This window comes from Calypte anna, chromosome Z, assembly GCF_003957555.1.
Source record: "Calypte anna isolate BGI_N300 chromosome Z, bCalAnn1_v1.p, whole genome shotgun sequence".
In the NCBI taxonomy this organism is placed as follows: domain Eukaryota; kingdom Metazoa; phylum Chordata; class Aves; order Apodiformes; family Trochilidae; genus Calypte; species Calypte anna.
Window position 1 is genome coordinate 64,913,135 of NC_044274.1, and position 27,180 is coordinate 64,940,314.

At 44.9% G+C, this 27,180-nt stretch overlaps 2 protein-coding genes across 2 annotated transcripts in view; one reads left to right on the top strand and one right to left on the bottom strand.

Annotated features, from left to right (window-relative positions):
* Nucleotides 1-1,833: 1,833 nt before the first annotated feature.
* Nucleotides 1,834-5,156, bottom strand: INIP (INTS3 and NABP interacting protein). The gene is made up of 5 exons (XM_030467359.1): nucleotides 5,075-5,156; nucleotides 4,564-4,651; nucleotides 3,677-3,779; nucleotides 2,561-2,651; nucleotides 1,834-2,238 (listed from the first exon to the last, which is right to left on the bottom strand). Exons 2-5 carry the CDS (start codon nucleotides 4,586-4,588, stop codon nucleotides 2,143-2,145), a joined length of 315 nt encoding a protein of 104 aa, XP_030323219.1. The 5' UTR covers nucleotides 4,589-4,651; nucleotides 5,075-5,156; the 3' UTR covers nucleotides 1,834-2,142.
* A 260-nt stretch (nucleotides 5,157-5,416) lies between these two features.
* The window catches only part of SNX30 (sorting nexin family member 30), a 41,900-nt gene continuing 20,136 nt past the window's right edge, over nucleotides 5,417-27,180 (top strand). The window contains exons 1-2 of the mRNA XM_030467463.1: nucleotides 5,417-5,827; nucleotides 24,595-24,783. Coding sequence (XP_030323323.1) covers nucleotides 5,666-5,827; nucleotides 24,595-24,783 — 351 coding nt within the window. The 5' untranslated portion in view covers nucleotides 5,417-5,665. The remainder of the gene's footprint in view (nucleotides 5,828-24,594; nucleotides 24,784-27,180) is intronic.

The window sequence follows — 27,180 nt, forward strand, 5'->3', positions numbered from 1 at the left end:
ACCATTCTCCAGCTTAACTATAAACATCAAGCATTACCAGTCCTAGAAGCAGACACTGACTGAGAAACTTGCTGTTAATTTCAGCAAGTGCAGCTACTTACAAGAGACTTAGCTGAAAGCAGAAGTACAAGACAGAAAATCACCTTTATCCTGGCCCAGCCCAGGAAGGCATTTCTCCCCAACACTGCTGCAATTCTTATTTTTGACTGCTAATGAATTTAAACTCTTCCAACTATTTTACCTATAACTGAGATCTCCAAGTCACTGAAGGATGATTCCTTCATCTCCTGAGTTATGAATCCTTTTCAATGCTAGTGAACACAAAAGAAATAAAGGCACATTTCTCACCTCTTCTATGAAATACTAATGTTAGGAGATGCAGGAAATCTAACAGTTGCTTGTCAATAACATGTTGTATGTCAGGCTGCTAAGAACCACAGCAGTGGCTCAGTGTTTTGCTTTGTTGTTCATGGGAATAGCCAAGATGTATTTTGTAACTCTCTGTAACTATTATTTACAGGGCTATTTCTGAAATCAATTTGGCTGCCAGATAGAAGGTTGTGTCATTTACATGGTACCGTATGGAAATCCCATAAGTGTATTTGCTTCTGCTGCTTGAAACCAGTATTGAATCATGCATATTGATAACTGAACCATTCAATTAATCATGAATATTGATGCTGTGGGAGCTGAGTGTTGGACTCCATAGATGCTTTCCCCTGCACCACCCATCCCTTTATAGGGCTGGTGACCCAAAAGGGCTCTGCCCCATGATGCTGAGTGTGCAGATGACCCAGCACTGATCTGAGCACTTTGCTGTGGTGTTGACATTGTATGGGGTGGTCTGATGGGGATTTGGGGGTGTTTTGAAGGTGCACAGATTTAGTAGGTAGATTTTGGAGGGGCAGGGGATGCTGGTTAACTCAGAAGGGTCAATGGCTGGTTGGGGAGGGGCTGAAGGGATATGTGGGGAACAGGAGGGATTTATAGGGGGATGAAGGGGGCTAGGATGTGCCCTCTCAACCCTCCAGTCCACGCCCTGCCCCTTCCAGGGGGGTATTGTAAATACCCTTTGCGACTGTCAACTCAGCCTTGCTGGGATGGCCATCCCCATCACTGCACTCTGGTCACTCTGACATCATCCTCCCTGCCACTTGTGGATGCCTGGGTCCCTCGTTTGTGCCCCTCCCTCTTTGCCCACAAAGAGATGCAGAAGATGGCCAAGAACTTCCTTGCGCTCCATGTGGACCCATCTAGCATGGAAGAGGTTGTTCTGCTCTATCCCCAAAGGTTGGTGAACCCTCCCCGCTGTGATCCCATGACCTCGAAGCACTACTGTCCTACTGACACCCCCAAGACCCACTGATTCCCAGCTGACCCTGCCAACCTCCCAGTTGACCCCACTGAACCTCCCCCATGACCCTTTGACTTCAGATCCCATGGCCCCCCTGTTGGGCTTTGACCCCCTGCTTATCCTTGGCCCCATGCACCCCTGACCCATTTGCTGATCCTGATCTGATCCCCCCACTACCTCATGGCAACTCCTGACTCCCTTCTCATCCCTAACCCTTTAACCCCTGACTCTGTGACCCTTTACCCCTGTGTGACCCTTGAGAGGCCAAGTGAAGACCAGATGACAGTACAATAGCAAAGAGAGCACCAGCAGCATTCTTGCATACAGTCAAAGGGTGAAAAGATAAAAAAAGGAAAACACCAGACTGGATGATGCATCTGATGAATTCACATCTGGTTTGGTGGGCAAAAGTAACTTTTCTCAGTTAAGTCCTGCTAGCATCTGCACACAGCAATAAGAACACACAGGTTGGCACAGTGTGCATCTCTCGGCAACTCTGGTGTGGAAGTTTATTTAAAGGAAGCACAAAACTGGGGAAGAGCAAGCACCATGCGTGGCACACACCAGGGAAGCCTGACTTCTGCCTTTGCCCCGGCAGAGGGACAGAAACGCAGAATAAAAACTGCTGTTCAACAACATCACAGCTTTGTCATTGCTAGAGCTCACGCTCCCAAAAGGCAAACACAACCATCAGGAAAAAATTAGGTTTTAAAGTAAATAAAGACATGCAAACGTCAGACAGTTCCTGCTATGGAATCAGACCCTGCAGTTCCAAAAAACAATGTTCCTCACTCTGCCTCCAGCCGAGGTAAGACAGGAAGAATGAGATTTCCAAAGGCAGAGTCTTGAGTTATGAAGTATCCTGAGGAATGCGCGTGTGCATGCTGGAAAGAAAGAAACATTTGTTAAAAGTGCAACTTCCCACAGCACTGATTAAAAAATCACTGATAAAATAATCACTGATAAAACTTGACAGCTTCTGCAACAATTGGTTATTGATTGCTCCCTGTCTGGTACTCAGCTCTTGACAGATTTAACCTTTCACTGGAAGAGCAAAAGAAACTCACGTTGTGACAAACACAGATGAGTACAGAACCCAGCCTCTGGCAGGGGCTGTTGGCTCTCCCTGGGCAGATGACTGCCCTCAGAAGGGATGTGGACCTAACACAGAGCCCAGCTGAACTCCACCCCAGGGCTCCAGCTCACCTGCAGTGCAGCTTTCTGCTGTGCCGCGATGTGCTGCTGCTCGGCGTGGTCACGGAAATCTTTGTTCAGTGGGGATCTTGCAAGTGCAATGCTGCAAGAAAGAACAAGGTGGTGTGATAAGGAAGGACAAAAAAGGAGATATGTCCCTGCCATAGATCCCAGAGCACTCACAGCTCACGAGTTACTTGGCTTATGGCTTGACAGTTGTTAGCAACTGTTTGGAATTACTGTTTGTTAATATAAGAAGCAGAAAACGGAGTGATCAGAGCTGTACTGTTTGGACAACATATCCTAAACTAAACCCAGAAGACTCATGGTCTTGAAGTCTGCTGTGGATTTTGCTCTGGGGTGCAGTCCCATTAAAGTCAGCTGGAACTCCATAAGCCAAAACTCAGAGTCTATAAACTATTTGCACTTGCAGCCAACCATATCCTGGGCTGCATCAAAAGAAATGTGGCCAGTAGGTCAAGGGAGGGGATTCTCCCCCCTCTACTCTGTTTTGTGAGACCCCACCTGGAGTACTGTGTCCAGTTCTGGAGCCCCCAGCACAAGAAGGACATGGAGCTGTTGGGGAGGGCCATAAAGATGATCAGAGGGCTGGAGCTCCTTTTTTATGGAGACAAGCTGAAAGAGTTGGGGTTGTTCAGCCTGGAGAAGAGAAGGCTCTGGGGAGACTTTTTAACAGCCTTCCAGTATCTGAAGGGGCTAGAGGAAAGCTGGAGAGGGACTTTTACAAGGGCATGGAGTGACAGGGGTAATGGTTTTAAGCTGGAAGAGAAGTCAGAGAAGTTGTGGTTGCCCCCTCCCTGAAAGTGTTCAGGGCCAAGCTGAATCGGGCTTGGAGCAACTTGGTCTAGTGGGAAGTGTCCCTGTCCACACAGGGGAGTTGGAACTAATTTTTAAAGTCCCTTCCAACCTAAACCATTCCATGAATCTATAATTCTAAATACCAATGTGCTTCCAAAGCACAGGGTCTCTCTGACTGGTTACTGAGGATGGTCAGAAAGCACCTATGGTAAGTGTTTATGTAAGTGTACAGCTCACTTGTTATTTTTTTTTCTGTCTGACATAATCAGTGACGTCCAAACACGCCTAAGAAAAAATAAAATAAAATACCTGGCTCCAGGGTGATTTGTGGAAGACTGGTTTTGCATAAGTAACTTTCTCTTTTCCTTATCTAGTTCTGCCAGGATTGCAACCCTGTTTTTATTCTGGAAACCTGGTGGGAGTGACAGAAAAATATTAAGAGAGATGCGCTTGGTTTCTATAGTCCAACAATAACCAAGTGGAATTAAACATATCTGCACAACCTGACATTATGATGAACACTATGATCTCCATAGCTCTGCACCCATCTGAAAGGCTACTGATAAATTGGTTTAATTTTTCCTTCTCTCATTTTACAACATGAAATCGTTTCCTTGTGCTGTCATATATGTTAACACATGTTAAAACACAGATTTCTCTCTCAAGTCAGATTCTACCCCCTCCCAAGACAGCTCTGGAGCAATAAACAAGTGACACGTTCAAATTCTTGACTGTCAGAAAACATCAAACTTACCAGGTTTTAGACTTGAAATGCAGCCAATGAATAAACAGCTCAGTGATAGTAAAAGTAATAGTAAGAGTAATAATTATGATGGATACAATAATAGCAATGATGGATAAGATAGTGCAGCCAGCAAATACACCCCAGACAGACAATTCCCTTGCAGCTGCCTCATGTGCCTGCACAGGACAGGTCAGGGCAACAGTGATGAAGCTGACATACCACAAATATGCATTTTATCTCTAATTTGCTATAAATCTCTAATTTCTATACAAATATGAAGCCTTTACATTTTCTTTAAAAAAGTGAAAAAAAAAAAAAGCAGTGGTTGAGCTGTCTCCTTTCTTTCCTCCACACATCTCCTCTACCAGCCTTCTACCTTGGGCAGATATTGCTGACAAGTTGGTCGGGGTTTTCCCCCTCAAATATTGGGATGAAAACCCTGAAAACCCACCTTGTCCGGAAGGGTTCGCTGCCATCCTTCCGTTGCCAGCCCCAGGTTTACTCAGCTGCCCTCCAAACCTTTTTAACCTCACCGGTATCTGCACAACAAGCACGGCAGAAAATAAAATACCTGCATTCGGAAGGAAAACTCCAATTTCACTCATACAGACCGCCCACATCCCCCTCCCTCCCTTCCCGCAGGAATGGACTCTCCCCCCTCGGCTTCTCCCCGCGGGAATGGGCTCTCCCACTCACCTCCCCCCATCTCCCGGCGGGAATGGGTTCTCCCACTCACCTCCCCCCATCTCCCCGCGGGAATGGGCTCTCCCACTCGCGTCCCCCCATCTCCCGGCGGGAATGGGCTCTCCCTGCCTCCTCCTACCCCCTCCCCTTCCCCTCCCCGGGGGAATGGCCTCTCGCCCGCCTTGCCTCACTCCCTCCCTCCCGCCCGTCTCCCCGCTCTCTCCGCTCTCTCTCCCCCCCAGGCCGGTGGGGATAATGCTCCCCCACCCCGTACCCACCTGCCCGAGGGCTGCGGCCCCGCTCCGCTCTCCCCTCCCGCCGCTACCCTCAGCCCGGCGCCCCCCCCGCCATCTCCGTGGCCCGGCCTGGGCTCAGCCAATGAGCTGTCCGCATGTTGTCACAGCGCAGCGCACAACGACGCCCCGCCTCTCTCCGCCCCTGTCGGCGGAGAAGTGCGTCACCGAACGTCCCATGACGGGCAGGGCTGAGAGGCCAATCCGCGCCCAGCACCGCCCCGAGGCCCCGCCCCCGCCCGCCCGCGGATTGGCTCCTGGTCTCCAGGCAACGGGCGGGGCCGTGCTGCCCACAGGCCTTCTGCGTCTGCGCACTGGGCCAGGCCGGGCGGGGCGGGGACAGGTGGGGCCGATAGCGCCTTGTGAGGGGGCTGTCGCTGCTGTCGCTCCTCCTCCGCCTGTTCCTCCTCCTCCGCTTGTTCCTCCTCCTCCGCCTGTTCGTCCTCCTCCTTCTTCTCGTCCTCCTCTTGGTAGCTCGGGGCTGGCGGGCAGGCTCTGGCTGCGGCCCCGCTGCTCCCCGCTGAGGCGGCGCGGCCTCCGCTCTCTCCTCTCGGCCGCTGCCCGGGCTCTGGCGCGATGTCGGGTGGCGCGGCGGGCACCCCCAGGCCGCTTCCCTCCTCCGGACCCAAGTCGCTGCGGGAGATGCCGCATCCCCTGGCCACCTCCAGCAGTGAGGAGATGGGGCCGGCGCTCAGCCCCAGCCCCGACCTGCTCTTGCCCCGCGGCATCGCCGATAAGGTACGGCCCGGGGCGGTGGCGGCGTTTGGGAGGGACTCTACTTCTGGAGGGGAGCATGGAGAGGAGGAAGGAGAAGGGATCTGGGTGTGCCTCCCCGCCACGTCCCCTTCCCCGGCCGTATGTCCAGTTCCCAGCGGGGAGATCACGCCCTGGGTACAGCTGACATCGATGGCGAGAGCCCCGGGCTGCGGGTGAGAGCACAGGCGGCAGCCGGTGTGGGGGTTGCAGTCACTGTGTCCCTCTCTGCCAAGGACCGGCTGGGGCACCGGTGCTCACGCTTTCACTGGTGCGGGTGCGAGAAGCCAGATTTTAGCTGTCGCACCCTCCTGCGGGTCTTACCCTCTCCGGATGAGTCTGGACGCTTCAAGAATTGCTGTAGCTCCCTCGCCGTCCCATTCCTGTAGCTCGCATGGGAAGGCTTGGAATTGCCGTTACTTCCTTGCTGCCAACTTGTCTGGTGGTTCTCTCCAGAGCTGAGCTCCTGCCCCCTTTTTCACAGCAGTGCAACGTGGAAAAGATGCTGTTGCAGGAGTGTCTGTGGCAGCTGCCCCTTCCCTGGCTCAGGCATGAGTCCGCGGGATCCTAAGGGCTCCGTGAAGTGCCTCTCCAGTGTGTGGACCTTGGGTGTCATAGTTCCTGAATGCAAAAGCAACAGTGGCAGTGCAGCACTCCTTTTGTGAGGATGTGGTATCTCTGTAGCCAATTTTGTAAGGCAAAATTTGGTGAGGCAGATTTTCTTGGGAGCAAGGGTTGCAAGAGCTGAGATGGGTTCGAAACTGCAAGAAGTATCTAGGCTGCATGGTGTGCATACGAGGTGACAAAGCTGCTGATGGCTTCCTATGGCCACTGTGCCTGTGAACGTGGAGATCCCTTATGAGCAGGGTGGGTCTGCTGATCTCCAAAGTCTTGGGACTGCCAGCAGCATCTGGTCCAATACTCTGGTGCTATGAGTCAAGGTTGCCTGGCCTCTTGTATGCCACCTTTTGCTGTCCTAGCACTGTACTGTATGGATTCAGTGCTTGTTCCTATCCATGTAAAGAGCTCTCTCCCTGAACATCTCCCCACTGTTGCTCTAGTGGGAAGTCAGCATTGCTTGTTCCTTTGGGAACATATTCCTTCATCTGCAAAACTTGTCTAAATGTTCATGGCCCTCAAGGAGAAGGGACTGTGTGAGTAAGGTGAGAATAGGAGTTGCAGTGTTTTTTTGTTTGTGATAGATTGGATTTACTCACATAATTGGGTTGCTGTCTGATCAACCTGTAGCAAGTAGGAGTTGGCAGCTGTCTTTAGAGGTCTGTTCTCATGCCAGGAGTGCAGTGGTGGTGCTGTACTCCTGCTGTGAGCACTCTCCATCCACATTGCTTTGCAGCTGATGGGGCGCTGTTCTGAGGAAACACTATTTTGTAACTTCTCAACTGTGGTAAAGAGCTTTTTTGCCTTTGGAGGACAAGCAAGCTCCTCTCTACTTCACTGTTTTGAGTTTTGAGAACTGTGGTGTTTCAGCTGTAGTGGTGTCCTGGTGAAGGCATTTGGAACCACAAAAAGGGGCTGAGGTGAGGAATTTTTAGACCTAGGAGCATTTCTGTGGTTGAACCGGAAATGGCACTAGTGTAGTGAGCCTTGCAGAGTACAAGGATTTCAAGGAGGAAGACAGTAGCATTGTTCTTTTTGCATCTAGCTAAATTAACAGAAAAAGTCAAATGTCTGATCCTCCTGATGGAAGGAGTCCAACAGCTCTGTGTCATAAGGAATGTCCCTTTTTCTGCTTAATACCTAATGCACCAACAAGTTGAAAATAAGTTGACTTCTTGCCCACCTCAGGAAGAACTGCAAGCACACAGGTGTTCCTGACTTTAAGGCAACAGTAAACTTCAGCTGCTGACACTGTATTCAATAGTGTAGAAAGCAAATGTGTGAGTTCAGGTAAATAGGCAGAACAGCCATTTAGATGGCTGGCATGTCGCTTGGTTTCAGTGTCTGGTGGTGGGTCATTAATCACTTGAAAGGCTGGCTTGATAATCAGCTAAGGATGTTGGATGGCTCCAACAGTTGGGTAACAGGGAGTTCTAGTCTGTGTCAAGCTAAGGGCTCTGCGACTGTTCTTGACTAATTCCTGAATGGGAGATGTGCTTCTCTGCTCTTTTGACCTTTGTGGAGAGTCTGGTGGAGCTTGATGCTGCAGGAAAAATTTGGGTTGAAGTCTCCTGCTTCAGAGTGGCTCTGAGTCAGAAAGCTTCTGTGAGGACCCCTGTACAGGCCTGGTCATGGATAGTGATGTCCCTCTGGCAGAGGGATAGTGGCAAAGGCTGACCCACTACCAGAGACTAGATAACTTGCTTTTTCTGAGCTCTTATTACCTGCTTTGAGCAAACACTTCCTGATCTAAAATAAAGGTGCCTGAGGCTGGAATCCTCTGAAGGGGATTTGTCTGCTCACATAGGAAGTGCTTCTGGTTCCACTGCCACAAATGCACAGCCTGGAGAGGGTGAACCTCTGCCATTACTGCTTTGCATTTTTACAGCACACTTTCCATGCTTGTTTGGAGCTTCTGAGTAAGAACACAACCGTCCTGAGTCAGAGGAACCTGGAGGACAGGAATGCTGCCTCCATGTCTCCTTATGTTTTTTTATTCAAACATGGAAATAAATTCTTAGCTTAGACCCTGTCTGACTCTGAAGTCTTGTAAACCTGGAGTTGCTGTTTAAGAACAGAGGCCAGTGCTACAGAAGCAGTAGATAATGGGAATGGGAGTGAAAACCTTCTGTGCTCTTTTCTGTGTGTTCTTCCCTACTTCTTAGGCCCTCTAAGCAAAACAAGTCTTGAGTTTTCTGAACCTTATGAAGTGGGCTGCAGAACTTTAGTTGTCTTAAATAGCATCTTTGTTCTGACTTGTAGGAGAGAACTGTTTGAGTAACTGGGAAGCCTTGGCATATGAGCAGCATCTTATATCTGAAATGAAACAGACATTTCAGGTTAAGTACTTGGCTTTCACAGTAGTTCTGCAGCAAATACGAGACAATCTTTCTATAAAGGTCATTCTGTTCCCCTCAAGTCTAATTGCATAAAACATTACGTGTTGTGGTACCTGACAACCATCAGCTTTTTCCAGCTTATTGTCCGTTTACCCATGCTAGCTTCCAAATAAGGAGGCACCCAAAGCTGAACGTTAGCAGTACTGACCCCTTTTTTTATTCTTTTGACATCAGGTGAGAGGGAAACATGCAGGAGGAAGCAATCCCTCATGATGCAGGGCAAGATCCGTTGCAGAGTTAGCTGTAAACTGAGTTCCAGCTCTCTTACAGAGCTTTTCTGGAAGGCATGCAAGCTAATGGAGATCTGCTTGTCAGAGCAGATCCTCTCCAGAGGAAGGTAAGACAAATGAGGAAGTGTCAATGTGGATTTCTCTCCTTTTATTCCTTTAAAAAGGAAGTTCTGCTTGCATGTGACTACTTGACTCCACTAGTTTGTCACTTTCGATAGAGAAACTGCTCTGTGCACTGGGACAGACACTTTGACACTGAGGTCAAGAAGCATTATTAACTGTGACAGTTAAGAGCAGAGGGAAGAAGCAGATGGTGTCCTGCTGCTTGATTGTACCCAAATGGTGGTAGAAATACAGTAAGACTCGTGCCTTGTCTTTGGGTCTACTAACGCCAGACGGCTGAAGTGAGCTTCAGGGCATTTTTTGTGGGTGATATATCAAGCAGAGCTTTTGTGGAACACTAGGCTTGCAGTGAATGCAAAGCTTGAATTTGCTAATTCATGGAGAGGGATAGTAACACACTTCTACTGCAGGCTTCTGGTTACTAACTCAGAACTATTTCTTGCATGTGACCCCTTGCTCATCTGTTTCTGAGTTGCCACCCTGGTGAAACACTATCCCAGTATTAGCACCTGATCAAGTACAAATACTTGGTGTGTTTGCTGGAGTGCTCACAGCCCTCACATTCTGGAAGGGAACCTGGCAGCTGTTCAAAAAAAATTACCAAGAGTTTGGAGCTCTCCTGCCAGCCTCTTTGGTTGCTAGTTTATAATTATTGCTCTTAACTTTATCCACCCATAGATGAAACCAGTTTGCAGGATAATCTGAAAGTTTAAAATAGATTTGCCTGAGTCTCTACAAACTTTTTCTTCTCTGACTCAATAAGAATGTTAGTCCAGGACTATGCATTGCTCTTAAAATGAGCTGTAGATGAAATTCTCAGTCTTGGGAGGGTCTGAGGACAACAAGAAGTGAGAAACTGAAGATAATGAACTCATGGAGCTAAATCAGTACGGAGGAGTTGATCTCTATTCACATCTACAGGAACACAAAAGCTGACAATCAAAGGTGAAGCTGAAAGTCACCTCTAGGAATCTTGTAGTCCAACCCCTGGGCTTAGAGTAGAGTGAGCTAAAGCAGTCTGTGAAGTTGAGTATTTGTCTGGGCAACGTGTTCCTGCATCCTGTCACCCACAAAGTAAAATGCCTTTCTCATGTTTAAGTGCTGCTTCCAATATTTCAGTTTGTGCCTGTTGTCTCTTCTTCTGTGAAGTCCACTGAAGAGAGTATGTCACCAGCCTCTGTACACCCTGCCATCAGTTATTTATTTACCCTACTGGTAAGATGCACTGAATATTATTCTTCCCAGACCTCTTTTGCTGTGAGACAGCTTTTGCATTGGAATCTGCTGTGTGTGGTATGGTTTGTTTTTTGTTTTGTTTTGCTTTTTTCCTCCTGCCAACCTGCTTCTCAGCCAGTCAGCCCTCAGTGCATACTGCTGTGTGGTGTTATTCTTGCTAGGTGCTTCCTTTGAATTTAATGAGGTACTTGTCAGCTCACTTCTTCAACCTGTTGGGGTCTCTGAATGATAGCACACCCACCTGATGTGTCAGGCACATCACACAGTTCTGTACCACTTTCTGGGGATGTACCCTGTCTCATCATTTAGGTCATCAGCAAAGGTGTTTAACAGTAGCGGCCCAATTGCTGTCTGACGGTGTGCTCTGTTACTGAGTGCCCTCCATTTGGAATTTGTAGGATCACAACACTTGGAGCCCAGCAGTTCAGCCAGCTTTTGTCCCACTTCACTGTGTTCCTTCCTAGCTTGTGCATCATCAGATTGTCTAGGAAGATGTTATGGGAGACAGTGTTGGAAGCCCTTCTGAAGTTGAGATGACCCACATTAAAGCTCTCTTTTACACTAGGCCAGTCACATCTTTATAGCAGGTGTTGGATTGGGTAAGCATGTCTTCCCTTAAGTCCATGCTGACCTCTCATTGCCATGTTGTCACAGCTTAGCAGTTTGGGTGGACCGAAAAACAGGACAGAATTATTCTCTATTGCCTTCCCCTCCCTCCATCCTCCCAAAGGGAAGATACAAGGGGAATATGGAGGAGAGGCGTAAAGTTCGAAATTAACAAAATATGAAACAAAGTTATTAGAAGAGCGGAAAAAGCGGTAACATGGGATAAAGAATAAAAATACAAATGTACACAAATATATATGCAACCTGATGTGGAAGCTGGCACAAATAGGTGCCTGAGGGCCCCTCCAGGGGGCTCTTCCCAGCACCGATTGATGTGGATTCTGAAGGGCAGGTGGCAGCTGATGGCCAAGGAGCGCAGGGGAACAGCAGTGAAGCACAGAGCGGGAGCAGGAGAGGAGGGGCTGCGGTGTGCTGAGCTCAACAGGGAATGGAAGGGAATGGAGCCCTCTGTGTTGTGCCCCTATTCTGCTGAAAGCCTTCCTGCTTTGGTTCCTTGGACACAAACTATGACACATACCCTTCATGTGTTTGGAAAAGGTTTCCAGTATTTGCTCAATCACCTTCCCAGGGATTGAGGTGAGGCTGACTGGGCTGTAGTTCCCTGTATCTGCCTTTTGGAAAATAGGAGTGACAGTTGGTTTTTTTCCAGTCCTTAGGAACCTCCCCTCATCACCATAGTAAGGATAAGAGAATTGAAAGTGGCTTTACAGTGGCAGCATCCAGCTCCCTCAGCACTTGTGGGTCTGTTCAGACCATGGGTGTGTTCCCATGTTTGTTGAAATGTTCCCTAACCTGGCCTTTCCTCAGTGATGGTGAGTTTGCCTTGTTCCAGACTTGACCACTGGGCTCAGGGGCTTGGGATTGCTGAAGGCTGGTCACCTCAGTAAATTCTGAGGCAAAGAAATCACTGGCATTAGCTGTGTCCATTGTCATCAGATCCTCTGCCCCATCAGGGCTGCTTTTTCTTTGTTCTTTGTCGTCTTTTCCTGTTCTTAGCCTTTGCCAGAATTGTTTCCATCCCACTAAACCTATACTTGCATGCTCACACAGTGTCCCTGTGTTCCTCCTAGGTCTACTTTGCCCACTGCTGCCTTTTTTTGTGCTTCCTTTTTGTATTTGAGTTTATGCAGGAGCTCAGTGTTCATGCATGCAAGATCTCCAGTCACCTTTGATTGATTTCCTGCTCAGTGAGATTGGCCAGTTTTGGGGCTGGAGAGGTGTTCCTGGAAAATGAACTAGCTGTCCTGGAGACCTTCCTAGCAGACCTCTGAAATCACTGAGGCCTCCTCCCTGGCAGTCTGTAGTTGTGATCCTGCTCTTTGCACTCCTGCAGCTCATGACTGCTGTGACTGAGGCAGTCCCTACCTTCACATCTCTTGACAATTTCTTCCATTGTTCAGCAAAGCATTTCCTCTCATCACATTATCAGTCACCTGTGTCAGGCAGTTGTCACTGTTGCATTTGCATTGTCAGTGATGAAACCCAAGGTTAATGTCATGTCTCCTGCATTGTGCTTCCAACAGATATTATTATGATTCAAGTTATCCATAAGTACATGCCAATGTAAGACTTATTCAGTAAATCCCTGTCCTTGCCTGCAGAAGAAGTGCTTAAAGGACTCAGGGATGTTGTTTTCCTCCTAGCATGGTAGGATTGCTAATCTGGTTGACCAGTCTGTTAACTGTTTCAGAATTCACCTATTTATGAAGCTGTTTTCTCTCCCCTATTCACTGCCCTGAATAGGGAGGTTATGTCGCCTAACAGATGTGTATTAAATTGCTGAACCAACCTCCCAGACAAGATGAGGGACAACTAGCACTTAGGTTAATGCAAGTGTTTGTCCCAAGCTACGTGTCTTTAGTACTGTTACTTTTTAAATATTTCCATCTGATAAAACTGCACATAGCTTCTTTTGTATAGCTATTATTACTTTGTTCTTATTTCATTTCAGTTGAAGGAGGGGTGTACTTTGAGGTTGAGTTTTGTGTTGCACAGCTTTCATAATCTTTTCAGCAGGATTGCTTCATAATTAATGAGACAGAGCATTGAAAACAGATAGTCAAAATGTATGTAGAGGAACTGTGTTCTGCATCTGGGTTTCAGAAGGGAGAGTCTTGGCAATAACTTGTCAGCCATGGTGGAAAAATTTATGCTTGGTGGTTGGAAAGAATCCTCTGGGCTGCCTGTGCTGGAATTCCTCAAAGCTGCCTGACTTACTGGTTAATGTCTCAGCTGGAGAAGGGAATAACCAGGTGGATTAAGCAGCTCTGCTTTTGCAGCTGTGTGGGCATATCATTCTCCTGTATGTGTCTCAGGGGTTTGTAATTAGCCTCAGGCAGTGTGTCTCTGTAATTAGCATGTCTGTAATTAATGATGGGAGAGGCAGTGAGTAGTGTCAGAGGCTTTCTTATTGACACACTGATCTGGGAGATGTCAGTACCTAGATTAACCTGAAAATCATTTTCTGGTCTTCTAGCACTGGGAACTACTCTAGTGGTATCTCAGAGGGTCTGGCTGTCACACTGACCAGTTGATTCCTCATCTGATGGAGAGGCTGGTTTCTGTGAAGTAGGTCAGGAGACAAGACAGGCACTCATACCATGCAGGGAGTTTTAACTCAGTGCTGCTACTTGAAAACTTGTCAACAGCTAAACTTCCTCATTGAGATTGTAACTGGCATGCATTTTCACTCTGCAGAAAACAGTACAACAATTAAAAATGGCATTTGATCTGTTACATGTCTCAGGATTAACTTGACTGAGGTTTGTTCTCTGATGGCCTTGAGCAAGACCTCAAACACTGCTGTGCTGACTCCTCAGGCTGTGGCTGATTTGGGTGCCAAGTCTGGGTTACAGGTGGGACTCCAGGCTCCAATGCCCCAGTGAAATGGAGCAGAAAGCTCCCACCTCTGCCTTGGAGATGGTGACAGCTGCAACCCTGAGGTTTGAAAACTGGGGGGAATGCGTGTTTCCTCTAGTTACTAAGGCAAATAATTGACAACAAAGTGGCTGCTGGCAATACTGCAATAATTACTGAGAACCAAAACCAAATCTAGTGGGCTGCAACATATTTCTTAATGAGCTAGCCAGTCCCAACTTGAATGTTTATTGACAGGTGAATTTAAGAGATATGCTGTATTTAAAAATGGGGATTGTTCGGTAGGAGTAGAAGGAGGTGTGTTGCCTTTGGCTGTCCTTGATATTATAAAGCCAAAACTGATGATTCTTAACCAGGTGTTTGACAGAAATCATGAGGTCTCTGAGTTATCATGTAGGTGATATGGGTTAGCAGACAACAGGCAAGGAAAGAGCTGCATTTAGAGTGGTCCTCAAAGCATTCATTTCTTTGGAGAACATCACTGTCTTAGAGCCACTGTTAAGTGGCTGCTTCTTTGAAGCAATAAGCAGTAGAAGTTACTCTGGAGGTGAAAGTGGTGATGTCTTTAACAGCTGAAGATGGGCTTCTGCTGGACTCAGCTTTGTCATTTGATGTGTCTTGACTACAGCAACAGTAGTGTGTGGGAGGAAAGACAACATTTGTGTAGATTTCAACTCTACAGGAAAATGAACAAAATGTAAATAGCAACTGACTTGACTTGCTTTTAGACCATACCCTGAAATTAAGGAATGCAGACCCTGCTGTGAGGGTGATAACCTCTCTGCCTGTTTTGGAGAACAGTTGCAATGGTCTGTATGTAGTGATGTATGTTAGTGATGGGATAGCTCACAGCACTGAAGTACATGCCTTAATCCTGTTTCTTTTTCTGAGTCTGAATTCTAATCTGGAAAAAGAAAAAAAAAGAGGTATTTTGAACCACCCTAATACAGCTTATCTGATGAGAGTAACTAGTAGCCTGTCAAAGCCAAAATTCAAGCAAGGAGAAGAAGAAGCTTCTTTCTGTCACATCTGTGTCTACACTGGCTCAGTGCCCTGTCCTCATACACTGATTGAATGAAACTTGATGTATCCTTCTGAAGGGGCATAAAGGGCTATAAAGACCACCTGTTTTGAAGTCTATGCAGAGTTGGATTCACTTTTCCAACTAGCTGGAATGACATGATGAGGTCCTTGAGAGGAATGTGCTGTGTTGCTCAAGGGCAGAGGGGCCTCTTCCACCTCTGCAGGAGATGGTGTTGGCAATAGCTGATTTCAGCCAGCTCAGTGGTGAAAATGCTGGTGTGGGGATGGTCAGTGATGAGCCACCCTAGACAATACTCAAACCCAGCTTTTTTGGGTAAAACTGGTATCTTTATATAAGGCAGATTGGACACTGACAAGGGGAAGCTGCATTTTGGATTGTCACCAAGAAAATCCCTGGAAAATCTTAACATTTATTGCTTGCTATGAGTTTGATCTCTTAAGGGCTTGTGTGCTGACTTTCCGTGTGCTGGATCAGTTTCCTCTCTTGAAGCCATGTGTGCCAAACACCTGTACGTGCCACAGAGGCTGGCAGGAGCCTGTGCCATAAAAGTGAAGGGTGTTCCTATAGATGAATTACTCTGTAGGTTTCTTGCCTTGTTTCTTCCCCCTGCCAGTCTCTGTAGTTTTCATACTGTGAGGAAATACTACATGGATGCTTTTCCTCATTTTCTCACCTTAAAGCAGGGAGTGAAGTTGTCATACAGTGTTGGGTTTTCAGTTGTATATGGGGTTTTTTTTTTTGCTTTTTTTTGCTTTTTTTTTGCTTTTTTTTGCTTTTTTTTGCTTTTTTTTGCTTTTTTTTGCTTTTTTTTGCTTTTTTTGCTTTTTTTTGCTTTTTTTTGCTTTTTTTTGCGGGCTTTTTTTGTTTTTTGGGGGGCTTTTTTGGGGGCTTTTTTTGGGCTTTTTTTTTCTTTCAAAAGATATGCACTTTGTTTACTGTGTGAACAAATGTTTTTCTACTGGAAAATGTCTTGTTTACCTTGTTTCCCTTAAATTACACCTGTGTAAACTAATTCTGAGACCTCCAAGAGCACACTCCTCCAGCTTTTCTAGGTTTTGGGATGAAAACATGAGTTCTCCCCTTTGGTTATCTCTGCCTCCTTTACTTACACAGTAATGTCTTATCAGTCTGACTTGCTCTCATGAAACCTCCACTGGTCTTGTGTGGGGAATGCTAATGCAGCTTATCTGAAACAGTGATTGTGAGGAAGCCCACGCTGTAATACAACATGAAGTGTATTCTCATTTGTTTAAACAAGTATTCACCAGGATGCTACAGTTCTTTCCAGCCCCGTCATATCTTTCCTTCTTCTTTTTTCTTTCTGTTTCTCCCCAATCCTGTTTGCTCTCAAAAACATCTCAGCCTAGTTAATACTTTGGTGACACTGGGTACCCCGGTAACTGTTGATGCAGCTAAACGTTCCTCTTGAGCAGGAGAAAACTGCTGCACAATGTGTCTGCAGAGCCCTAATGCAAAGCAATCTGTCTCCAGAACAAAGCAGTTTAGTTCGGACAAGCTTAAGAAACTGTTTCATCTTCAGTCAGATACAAATCTGGCTTCTTGGCTTAGGAATGACTGCTAGTCATATGCTGAATTCATCTTTTCCTACCCATGGTTGAATTGTGGCTTCTGCTTTTCTGTTAAGAAGGTCAGAGCTCACATTCTGAAAATGGAGCTTTAAATAATGCACTGAGGAGTTAGGCTTGTTTGTTAACAAGGTTTCATCAACTCTTTAGCACATTTGATTATGATGTTCTGTGCAGAACCCTTGATAATAATTCATGTAACAAAAAATATTCCTGAACTAACCTCCTTGCAGATAGATGTGGAACTTAATGGGTCCTGAGGAGAATAACTGGAGATGTGACTCAAAAGGTCTGTGTTTTCCTGAGTGTTTCTGAAAATGCCTGGCTTCTGCCTTTTGCAGACATCTTTGATTTTTGAAGATAGTGGTGTTGGTGCCTGCTGCCTTCTACTGAGAACTGTAGAACCTTCAGCTGTGCTAAATAATGCAAATAAAAGTCTGCCCAAATGTTAAAGTCCATTACTTTCCTTTGGGTCACAAACACATTTCTTTGATTTTCTACAGCTTAAACAAAACTTAATCTTGCTGAACAGTTGCCAGATTGTCTTTTTGCTTAGGATGATAAAGTTTTCTGCAGGACTGTAGTGCTTTGTAAACAGATGTAGAAGCTAACTTTGGATCTGGGACTGTTTCTTTCAAGAGAAATTCATCCTGAGGATGTGTTAAAATACCTCTTTACATGTAAAATATGTATCTGCAGTAAGAGAGCTGCAAGATGTGGCACGTATCCAGTTACTCCTTGGTGCTTCCCTTCCTGTTCAAAGGATATGGGCAAGTATATGTGAGTGAGAGTTAATAGGACAAAAGTATCACCTCTCCCTTTACCTTTTGCCTATTTAATGTCTCCTTCAAATAACAACCCACTTAGTCTACCAGATGTATGGCCCTCAAAGCCTTTTAACCTTTTGTGCACGAAGTAGCAGAGTAACGTGGTTTACTGTTAATATTGAAGGACCTAAAATCATAGAATCATAGAATGGTTTGGGCTGAAAGGGGCCATAAATATTATCTAGTTCCAGCCCCCAGTGTGGGCAGGGACACCTTCCACTAGACCAGGTTGCTCAAGGCCCCATCCAACCTGGCCTTCAACACTTCCAGGGAGAAAGCAGCCAGAACTTCCTTGGGCAACTTGTTCCAGTGTCTCACCACTCTAAAATTAAAGAATTTATTCTTGGTGTCTAATTTGCTTCTAATGAGTAACTTGACTTAACTGCTGTGAAACATCTGTCAGGTGCCACTCATTTAGCTTTCATGTCGTTCTGCACACTTCCCCTTACAGGCTTCCCCTATGAGGCTAGGAAGAGGGACCACTCTCGTAAGGACTCAGTGAGAAGACAGACAGATACCCAGACTGTATATACAGATTTGTTTGATGTTGTACTTTGACACCTCCTTGTGCCACTCATCTTCTCTCCTGTGCACAGGAAGGCTGAAAGTGAGGTGTATTGTAACGGAGTCCCCAAAGACTTCAGCAGCCAGAGGTAGAAGATGACTTCTTGCTCTTGCTGAAGATGTTAGCGGGAAACGCTTTCATGCCCACATTCATACTTTGGTTAGCTTAACTGTGATGACTTATGGGAAAACAATCCACAAAGTAAAATGATCTATTCTATAAAATTTGGCTACTTCTCCTGGTGAGGAGGTTGGCATCCCACGACCCCTGTGAGGAATCTTTGAAAATGCTTGTGTCAATCATGTAGTCTCTCTGTGAAGCTTGTTCCAGTGTTTCGCTGCTCAAGTGCACAAGTGCAAGGAGACATTATTCCAAGTATGATATCTTTACAAGGAAGCATGCTCTCAGCTCTTGAGTGGTACCAAACTGCATACTGTTCCAATCAGCTTCTGCATCTAAAATTCTTACTTTTTTCAGGGACACTGAGGGTCTGTCTACAGACAACTCTGATCTACAGAGCAGAAAAAGACATTTGAGTGATGAACTCCAGAACAGAGTCATCAGATTCATGGCTTGGCAGCAGCACACTGCACTTTCACACCTGTTTAAAATAACCCAAGAGCAAATTGGTCCAGCCTTTATCTCGTGGTTGTTTGGTTAGATGAACAAAATACCAGTGGGGCTGTTGAAACTGCAGAGGGGAATCTTGGACCAGGTACACATGCCTCATGAGAGTTAGGGGCCTTCTACCTAGCACTGGAGGGCCTGCACACCTGCTGCACAATATATCCTTTAGGGATAGTAAAAAAACGGGCTTGTGTCTCCAGCACCCATCTCTGTCTTTCCTCTGCTGACACATTTCCAGGTAAGAGCAAGCAGAGAATTGCTTCTGATTTGCACTTAGTCTGTATTACTCTTAAAATATCCTCAACCTTGGAGTCTGATTCTGGATGATTAATATAAGGGAAAATGCTGACCTTTAATCTTGTTGCCACACATACTGTGCTCTCCCTCCTGTTGTGGGAAAAGGATGTCAGGAGCTGGTGCACATGAAACTGCTTACCCTTTTCTAGAAGGGTAGATCTAGCCTTAAAAGTTGAATGTTGCAGTTCTTGTCAGACTACTGTTTACCATTTTGTTCTTTGTGGATCTATGTAGAGACACAGTACTTCCATCTGGGAATTAATAGGGTTTTGGGAATTTAACTGTGTGGGTTTTGTTTGTTTTTTCAGCGTTATAGAGCATTACTGCCTTCTTATCCTCCCTAGTGTGCATTCTTCCTTTTCTGCAGTTTGGATCATCAGTTTGGTCACTCTTGCCTTAAAGTAGCTCCCCAAAGATGAATTCCAGAGAATACATGTGAAGAAACAGAGGTGACCTGTAGAAAAAAAAGTTTGATGTCGCTTCCTGTTAGAGAACGAAACTGAACATGTGTTCAGAGGAAGCAAATACCTTTTTTCCCCTTGCTCTGCATCTGAATAGAAGTTAAGGGATTTGTCCACAGCTGGCAATGAATCATAATCTTGTGCATACTTGGGATTTCACCATACAGATGCTCTGTGAGATCTTCTAATAAGATGCTGTGCTGACAGTGACAGGTGAAAAAATCCATATGGACTGGGGGCTGGAAAGGTGCTTTCTGCACGAGCTGACCTTAACAGGCCAGTTGCAGAGAATTCCAGAAACAAAAATTTCAGCTTTCAAAAGCTGCTAGGCTAAGACAAGTAGTTCTGTGAACATGACTCTGAAAGTCAAATTAATTCAAGCTTTTAATAATACTTTGGAGAATTTACATCTAAACCATGTTAGTCACCAACAGAAGTTCTGCTATGGCTTGTTGAGTATTCAAGGTCCAAAGGTCTGTTTAGTTTAGGTTGTTCCAGGTCACTGTGTGGAATTGTTGTCCCTTCAGTGTGACTGTAGCTGTGGTTGTGTCTCTCTGGGAAGCAGGTGGCAAAAAGCAACAGAATGCATTGAAACACAAGGAGAAAGGCACAGCACTCTGGATTTCAGAAGCCTGAAAGAGTGATGCAGGCTATCTGTAAAGTCTCCAAGTTAGGCATGGATATCTGGGGGTAAATGCAACACTTTCCTCTAAATGTTCTAAATGTCAGTTCTAGACTGAACAGCTTAGAACTGTTCAGCAGTTCTAAATGTCTTCTACTGTCATCTAACCCTTGTTGAACGAGAACATCAGGTGGCTTCAGGCTGACCCTTTCCAGAGATGGGCTTATCTGTGCTTGGAAGACTGGGGGATCAGCTCTCATATTTCCTTCAATGGACTGCTGCTTAGATAGCAAAACAGTCTAATTTGTTTATCTTAGGGCAAGTGAAAACTAACATTCAATTTGTACAAGCTGCAGTATTGGCTACCTGCACTCAATGTGTCAGGAGCTGATCTTCATTTAACAGTAAGCCAGTACCTACAAAATTTTAGACCCTTCTTTTTACCCTTCGGGGGTTGAATCCTGGATACCTTCTCTGATGTGTACTACTCCATTAGAGGAGGCTGCCATGCAGAAGATGAATAGCATCTGAGGTTTTACTTTAAGTAGATCCAAGCTGCTCTGTAAATCTAGAGTCTTGGAAAGTCTCCTGGGAGAGTGAAGGAGGGAGAAGATGACATCCTCTGGCAACTTCCCAACTCATTTTGCATCTTGCATGCATACTTCTAAGTTTATAAAATTAAGCTGAATTTTAAACTTGGAACAAGTTAATTTTTTGATAGATTTATATCTGTTTCTGAATAGGATAACTATTTAAGGTGTTTGGACTGCATAATAGGACAAAAGAATGTGAAGCTGCTTCTTTACCAGATAGCAGCCTGCATAATTGGCAGGGATTATGAATTTCCAACACAGGCAGTTAGATCCTGCTTACCCAGCACTGCATGATACCAAACTTGTGCTGCTGTGCTGCTAGAGTCATCAGATCCCATGTATTCATAAATTTGTGTACAAAGCCATAGGAATGCATATAGAGTCTGCTTGTAGGTGTTGAACAACTGCACAAAAGCCTGGCAGTTAACCAGCTGGTGATGAAGGTGAAGGTCTAAGTGGTTTCTGCTTTGGTTGTGAACCAGCCTTCCTCGACCTTTACTTGTTCAGCTTCAACAGGTGACAAAGCTGTGACACTGGCCTGAGGAGGTGAAGAATGAAGCTGAAGATCTTTGCTCTTCAGAAAACGTTTTGAAACTTGAGAAAATCTTAATGGATTCACTAAGACTCAAAGAATATCTTGCCCAAATCTGTCCTTTATTCCACCTTTCCTGTCTCCCCATTGTGGGACTGTTCAGATTTGAGCCAGGCTTGGTTCTACGTGAGCTACAGGTGCTGTGGAAAAAATGGTTTTTTTCTGTGTGAAAGCTTTGCCAGCAGGAGGTGCTGGCTGGGACTTGGACTCCTCCAGTCTCTGATAATATAGACAGGTACTTAAACCAATGTTGAGCTGCTACGTGGTGCACTAAAGGTGAATGGAGCTGGTTCATGAGTTCCTGGCACTGAAGTCTGACTCTTACGTAAACCAATTAATTGTAGTCAATGTTTCAGGTGCTTGTTGGTATAACTGCCAAAGGTAGAAAGGCAGATGGCTGCAGATCTTTCCTTCCAGGCTCTGCAGGATGTACACCTCTTTCCATGGTAAAAGCAGACGAGGATAGATGATGTAGTCTTGCTTCCCCACCTGCAGAAACCTCTCCAAGTCCCATGGAAAAAAGCCAGTGCCTATTAACATGATGACGAGGTGCTCTGCTGAAAGGATTACAGCTTGTAATCTGCTGTGACACCTCTTCCTAGCAAGAGTGTAAGACTTTGATCCTGCCTACTGTTCAGCAGTTGTCAAGATTGTTCCTTGTACAGTTAGTTAGGAGGCACCACCTATTGAAAAGGATAAAATCAGCTTCTCTCTTGGCCTTCAGACACTGAAAAGTAGCCGAGTAGTAAGGCACAATGCCAGCTGTGACTGCTGCACAGTAGTACTGTAAAGGTGCACAACCTCTGTCCTTTCCCTCACTGCTGCCAGCAGCCTTGCAGCTTCTAATTGGAGCTGGTCTAGAAGCTTTACTTGATGTAGATCTGGGGTGTTTCATCTAAGGTTGAGGTCAGACAAAACTATCACAGCCTTTATTTTAAGAGTTGAGACATTCCACAGGACCCATGACTACAAGAACACACTTAAGCAAATTGAAGTGTATTCCAGCCTTCACAAACCTCTGCACTACTTAAAAAGATCATGTCATATTCCAACAGAACTGATGAGGGAAGTCACTAACATCATGCAGCTGGCTGTAAATTTCATTGTTGGTCCTTCCTCTAATTGTTTTGACACCTTGATGTAGAGTTTTCATATTTTAAGCAGATTCCATCATACTTGAAGCTTTCTTTTGGCAGGTTTGTGCTAGAACTGTTTGAGATCTCCTATGCAGTATGGCTTAAGCTGCTTCCGCAAGTTAATTCAGTTCCATACTGGAAGCTTATAATTTGACTGGCTGTGGTTCTGGCACAAATTTGCTTATACTAATGCTTATTGCACATGAGCAATGAGGAGTTGTCTTTCCTTTTGGAACAGAAGGAGCCTAGTCTGCAGCTACTGCGGTGTCCCAGGTTTCATTTTTCTCTTCACTTTGCGCAGCCAAATTCTCCTGTCTAGCTGAATTGCAGATTTTCTGAAACCTTCTCCTGTTGCTAATCTTATCCTGTCTTCCGCTTGTTTTGTTTGTGTAACTCCAACAGAACTCCTTATCTGCCGTGTTACTGTGGGATAGCTTCTTCCTGCTAGGTTGAGTCTGAGTCACATGCTTCTGCAGTTGGAGCTGTCTGCCTTGTGTGAGAGCTGGCAAGCTCTGCCATGCTCACCCTGTTCTGTTGCCCTCTTAAGAGAGCATTTGACTGCCTACCTCCCAGATCTTGCTTACTTGCCAATTAAATCTCAAATCTGTTGGCAACCACTTCTGAGCATTAGCTGGGAGAATACATCAAATCTGTTAGTAGGCAATTGTTTAGTTCACCCCTTTCTCAGAATGTCTGGGCTGAAAGCATTTTTCTCCCTACTTGATAAGGCAGTCCTTACCTCAAGGTGATGAGCAGTACTACCACCATTCTGTAAGACTGTAACAGGCAGAGGGCTGTCCACAGAATCCCAGCATTTCCATGGTGGCTTTGTGAAAAAAAACTAGTAGGAACTCGGCCCTGTGCTTAGTCACTGTCAAAGGCAGACCTTAGAGTAGCTTTAATTTGAAGCTCTCATCTGTAATTCTGAACCATTGAACAAAGGAGGACTTCTTTTGAAAACAGGGACTGCCCTTGTCTGGCTGGAACATAAACCACAATTGCATAAGGAATACTGGTGGACAAGGAGGATCTTACCCAAACAGGATTGCTTTGCTAAGATTACACGTTTCATTTAACCACTTAAAGAATGTGTGAAGTTGGGGCTAAGCTGTATTTCTAAAACTAAAACACTTCTGTTTAATGGATGACTTAGCTCTAGTGATGTTTCTGTGTCTAGCAAACAGAGGAACCTTTGGCCTTACAAGGGAAGCACTGGATAAATTTGTTCTTATGGTAATAGTTGAACGAAGAAAATCTCTTCTGTTTAAAGAAGAGCCGTGGATCTTTGGGACTTTATAGTACTGTTGGCAGATGTTCCTGTGGACTGTACAACTTGTCACATGCTGTCAACTCCCTCTGCTACAAAACCAGAGCAGGGAGCAGATGAAGTTGTGATTTTTACTGAAAGTGGGGTAAACACTAGCTGTATGGAGTAATTGGTCTGTACCAAAGTGCGAAACTCAAAGATGAACCAAACAAAAATGTACCAAACAGAAAGTTTGTTTTGTTTTGGATTTTGGTGAAGTTTTTTGCCTCCTTTTTGGTTTTGTTTTGGTTTTGTTTGTTTGGTTGGTTTTGTTTTTGTTTCCCCTACTGATGAGTGAGTTTAAAGGAATTGCAGACTTGGTCTTCCCTAGGCAGTGGATGATACTCTTGAAGTTGGGCGAATAGAGGGAACAAGGACCTCTCTGAGCAAAAAAACAGTGATTTCATTTGCCTTAGGAGTCCAGAAAGGTGATATGCACAATACTGGTGCTGGAGTGTATGACTGTCCTGTAGTGTAGTGATGACAGTTCAGTCTCTGCTGTCAGCAGATTTGGATGGTAATGGACTGGATGGGAAGCCTCTCATACTAGTTTGAGTAGTAGAGGCTGCAGCAGAAGTCTCCAGAGGTAAAGGCTGGCTGCATTCCAGTCATCTGAACTGTTGCCAGTTTGCCTGAAGCTTGTAGGTCTCTTCGTTTGCCTAGCTGTTTTGTTTTCAGTCTGACTTTGTTCAGCAATACTTAGGCTTCTTCATGCATAGAAACCAGGTTGTACTGTACTAAGGAGAGGTGTGGTGGTAATGTGCTTTTTCTTAAACTTGTGGAATAGTAAGCAGCCTAATGCTTAAAGCCCAGACTCTATGGGATTGCCCAGGTGACCTGGAATGGATGGTCCTTGGAGATGGTGGAATAAATAGCCCTTGTAATGTATAAATGAAACTTGTCAGTGGTGTCTTTGAGAATAAGGTGCTTTACAATGAATCTGTTCACTTACTATGAGCTTGCTGCTTTTATCTCTCCAATCTAGGATCTCAGTCTACCCAGTGGCACACCTGTGGACACTTCTAGCCCAGCCTCTTCCTCATCTCTCCTCAACCGACTGCAGCTGGATGATGATTTGGATGGGGAAACTAGAGACCTCTTTGTCACAGTTGATGATCCCAAAAAGCATGTGTGCACAATGGAAACATATATCACATACAGGGTTACAACAAAGGTATGCAGTAACATTCTCCTTTTTTAGTACATTTTTCTTTGGGGAGGTTTGGTTTTTTTAGGACATGTTTTGGACACCTGTGTCTTGCATTTTAATTCCTTATCTTAAGGACAGGAACTTAAGTGTCTTTCAGTACAGTGTGAATGTGCTGAAGGTGTAACTTCCCTTAGCAGAATGGCTACTTCTTCAGTATATAAAACTATACAAAACTTTCAGCATGTCAATGTAGATGCTTGGCTCTGACTCTTAAATAGAACTGTTTGCAAACTTGCAAGGCCAGTTTCTTTCATTAACTTGAAAGTTTGTTCATATTAAGTAATCTGACACCCATCTGGTTTGAGTTACCTCCCCTGGAGGGGAATGTGCCTTTTTGTTAATTCAGTTAGTCATCTCACAATTTGTCTATCCTGTTCTGAAATGTTTTAAGCTTGTTGCTGGAAGCTTTTACCACAATTCCTCTGTTAGTCACCTACCTAAATCATCATCTTGGTCCAAAACTGTAAATGAGCTTCGATGCAGTTGTTGGTATAGAAGGCTGTACAGCTCTTGCTAAAACTAAGCAGCCTAAGACTGCTGCTACCCAACAAAAGAGATACAAAAGAGATTTTTTTAACATGCATTGTAGTTCAGTCATTAATGCAATCTAATTACACTACTAGGAAAAGTGATCTGAAAAGTTCAGTGCAGTCAGATTTGGTATGCTGATTTCTCTTAACTAGCTCAGTTGCATTATCACCAGCTCCTAGGTGATGCTGACATCTATTTTGGACACTTGTAGTTACCTAAATCAAAAAGTGTTCACTAACTTCACTAGTTATACACTCAATCCACTTGTCTGAGAATATCAGTATTCCTCTGACCTACTTAAGAGGCTTTATATTCAGGAGAGAATATTTTCCTTCAAGATAAGGAAGCCTTTATAGACCACAGGTAATTTTTTTCAAAATGTTTACTCCAAAGTTCTACTTCCAGGCTGTACAGGAGAAAATGTGATTTCTCTAAAACAGGAGTTCCTTCTTACTGAACATTTAATGTAGGCCTAGTTGTTCTTTGTTGCTCTACGTGTAATAATCTTGCAAGAAATGTTGTATCTTAACTACTAGAAAATATTAATAATTATTACAGGAAACTTTTTACTTGGAGCAACTTAGCCTTCATCTGTTTAACGATCAGAAGGAATAGGAATGAGATGCAGCTTTCCACAGGCAAATGGCTAAAATTGCCTAAAGTAGTTTCTTTCAAAAAAAATTATTCTGTCAAGATAAAATATCTCTATGCAGTGGCACCCTAATAATGTTCCTCTGTTTGGAAACCCATATTTGTACAAGGGTTCTTCTTCTTAAAGGAGAAGTCTGGAACAGTAAGGTGTTTACTGTATGTAGATAGGATGTATTAGCCAACAGTGTCTTGTTGTAAAATTAAAAAAACCCCCCTGCATCCTGTACTTCTGATGTTTCATATCTATCTACCTGTCTTTTCACACTTATTTGGGATCTTGCTGTTGCATGTAACTCTGTGTCATATTTATTACAATACCATTGTGAAACAGTGCTTAATTTGTTCTTATCAATGACCATGAAAGCCTCACCTCTTCAGGTTAATTATTCTTATAAATGCCTGGCTAACCTCTGGGGTCAGCACCTATTGCACTACCATTATTTTAAAAAGACAGTTTGGAAGACTAACAACACTAATGCTGTACAAACAAAGCCTCTTTGATGCCAAGCTCATATCAAAACACACCCTTGTAGCTGAAAGCAATGATTAAACATGACAAAAGAAGATGCACAGGAGCAATTCCTAGGCAGTGATGTGTATGAGTGTTGATACTCACACTTCCAGGTTATAGGTCAAGGTTTTAAGCAGACCTTACTCCTGCTGTCAGTGTAAGGCCATACCTTCCCACCACCTCCCTTGCAGCGTTGTGTTAGAGAGGGGTCTGAGACCCATGAAGAGCTGAAAGTATCTCTGGTGGCTCTGGATGGTGAAGCAGGGACTGCTGCAGGTTTTTTGGGTTTTTTTGTATCCACTGAAGAATGCTACTGGAACTTCAGAGGTTTGGATAAACATAGGTCCTAGAATGAGTTCTATTGACTTTCCTTGCTGTGGAAATCAGAATCACTAGGTGGAAGAGGTCAGTGTAGTTACTAGTGCTGTAATGTGCTCTTGTGGCTGTGACTGGACACTGCTGTAGGGAAAAGTGTTACCTGACCATGGTCTTAGTGTTGTGTTGTTATTTTATTGTTTAGAAAGGTCCTTCATTGTAACAGCAAGAAAGAGAAATTTTGCAGCATGCATGATCTACTGCTGTCTTTGTCCGCAGGTGCTAGTGACTGAGGAAGGATCCAAAACATTGACCCAAAAGAATGGCTTGCATGAAAGCTGAGAAAGAAGCTC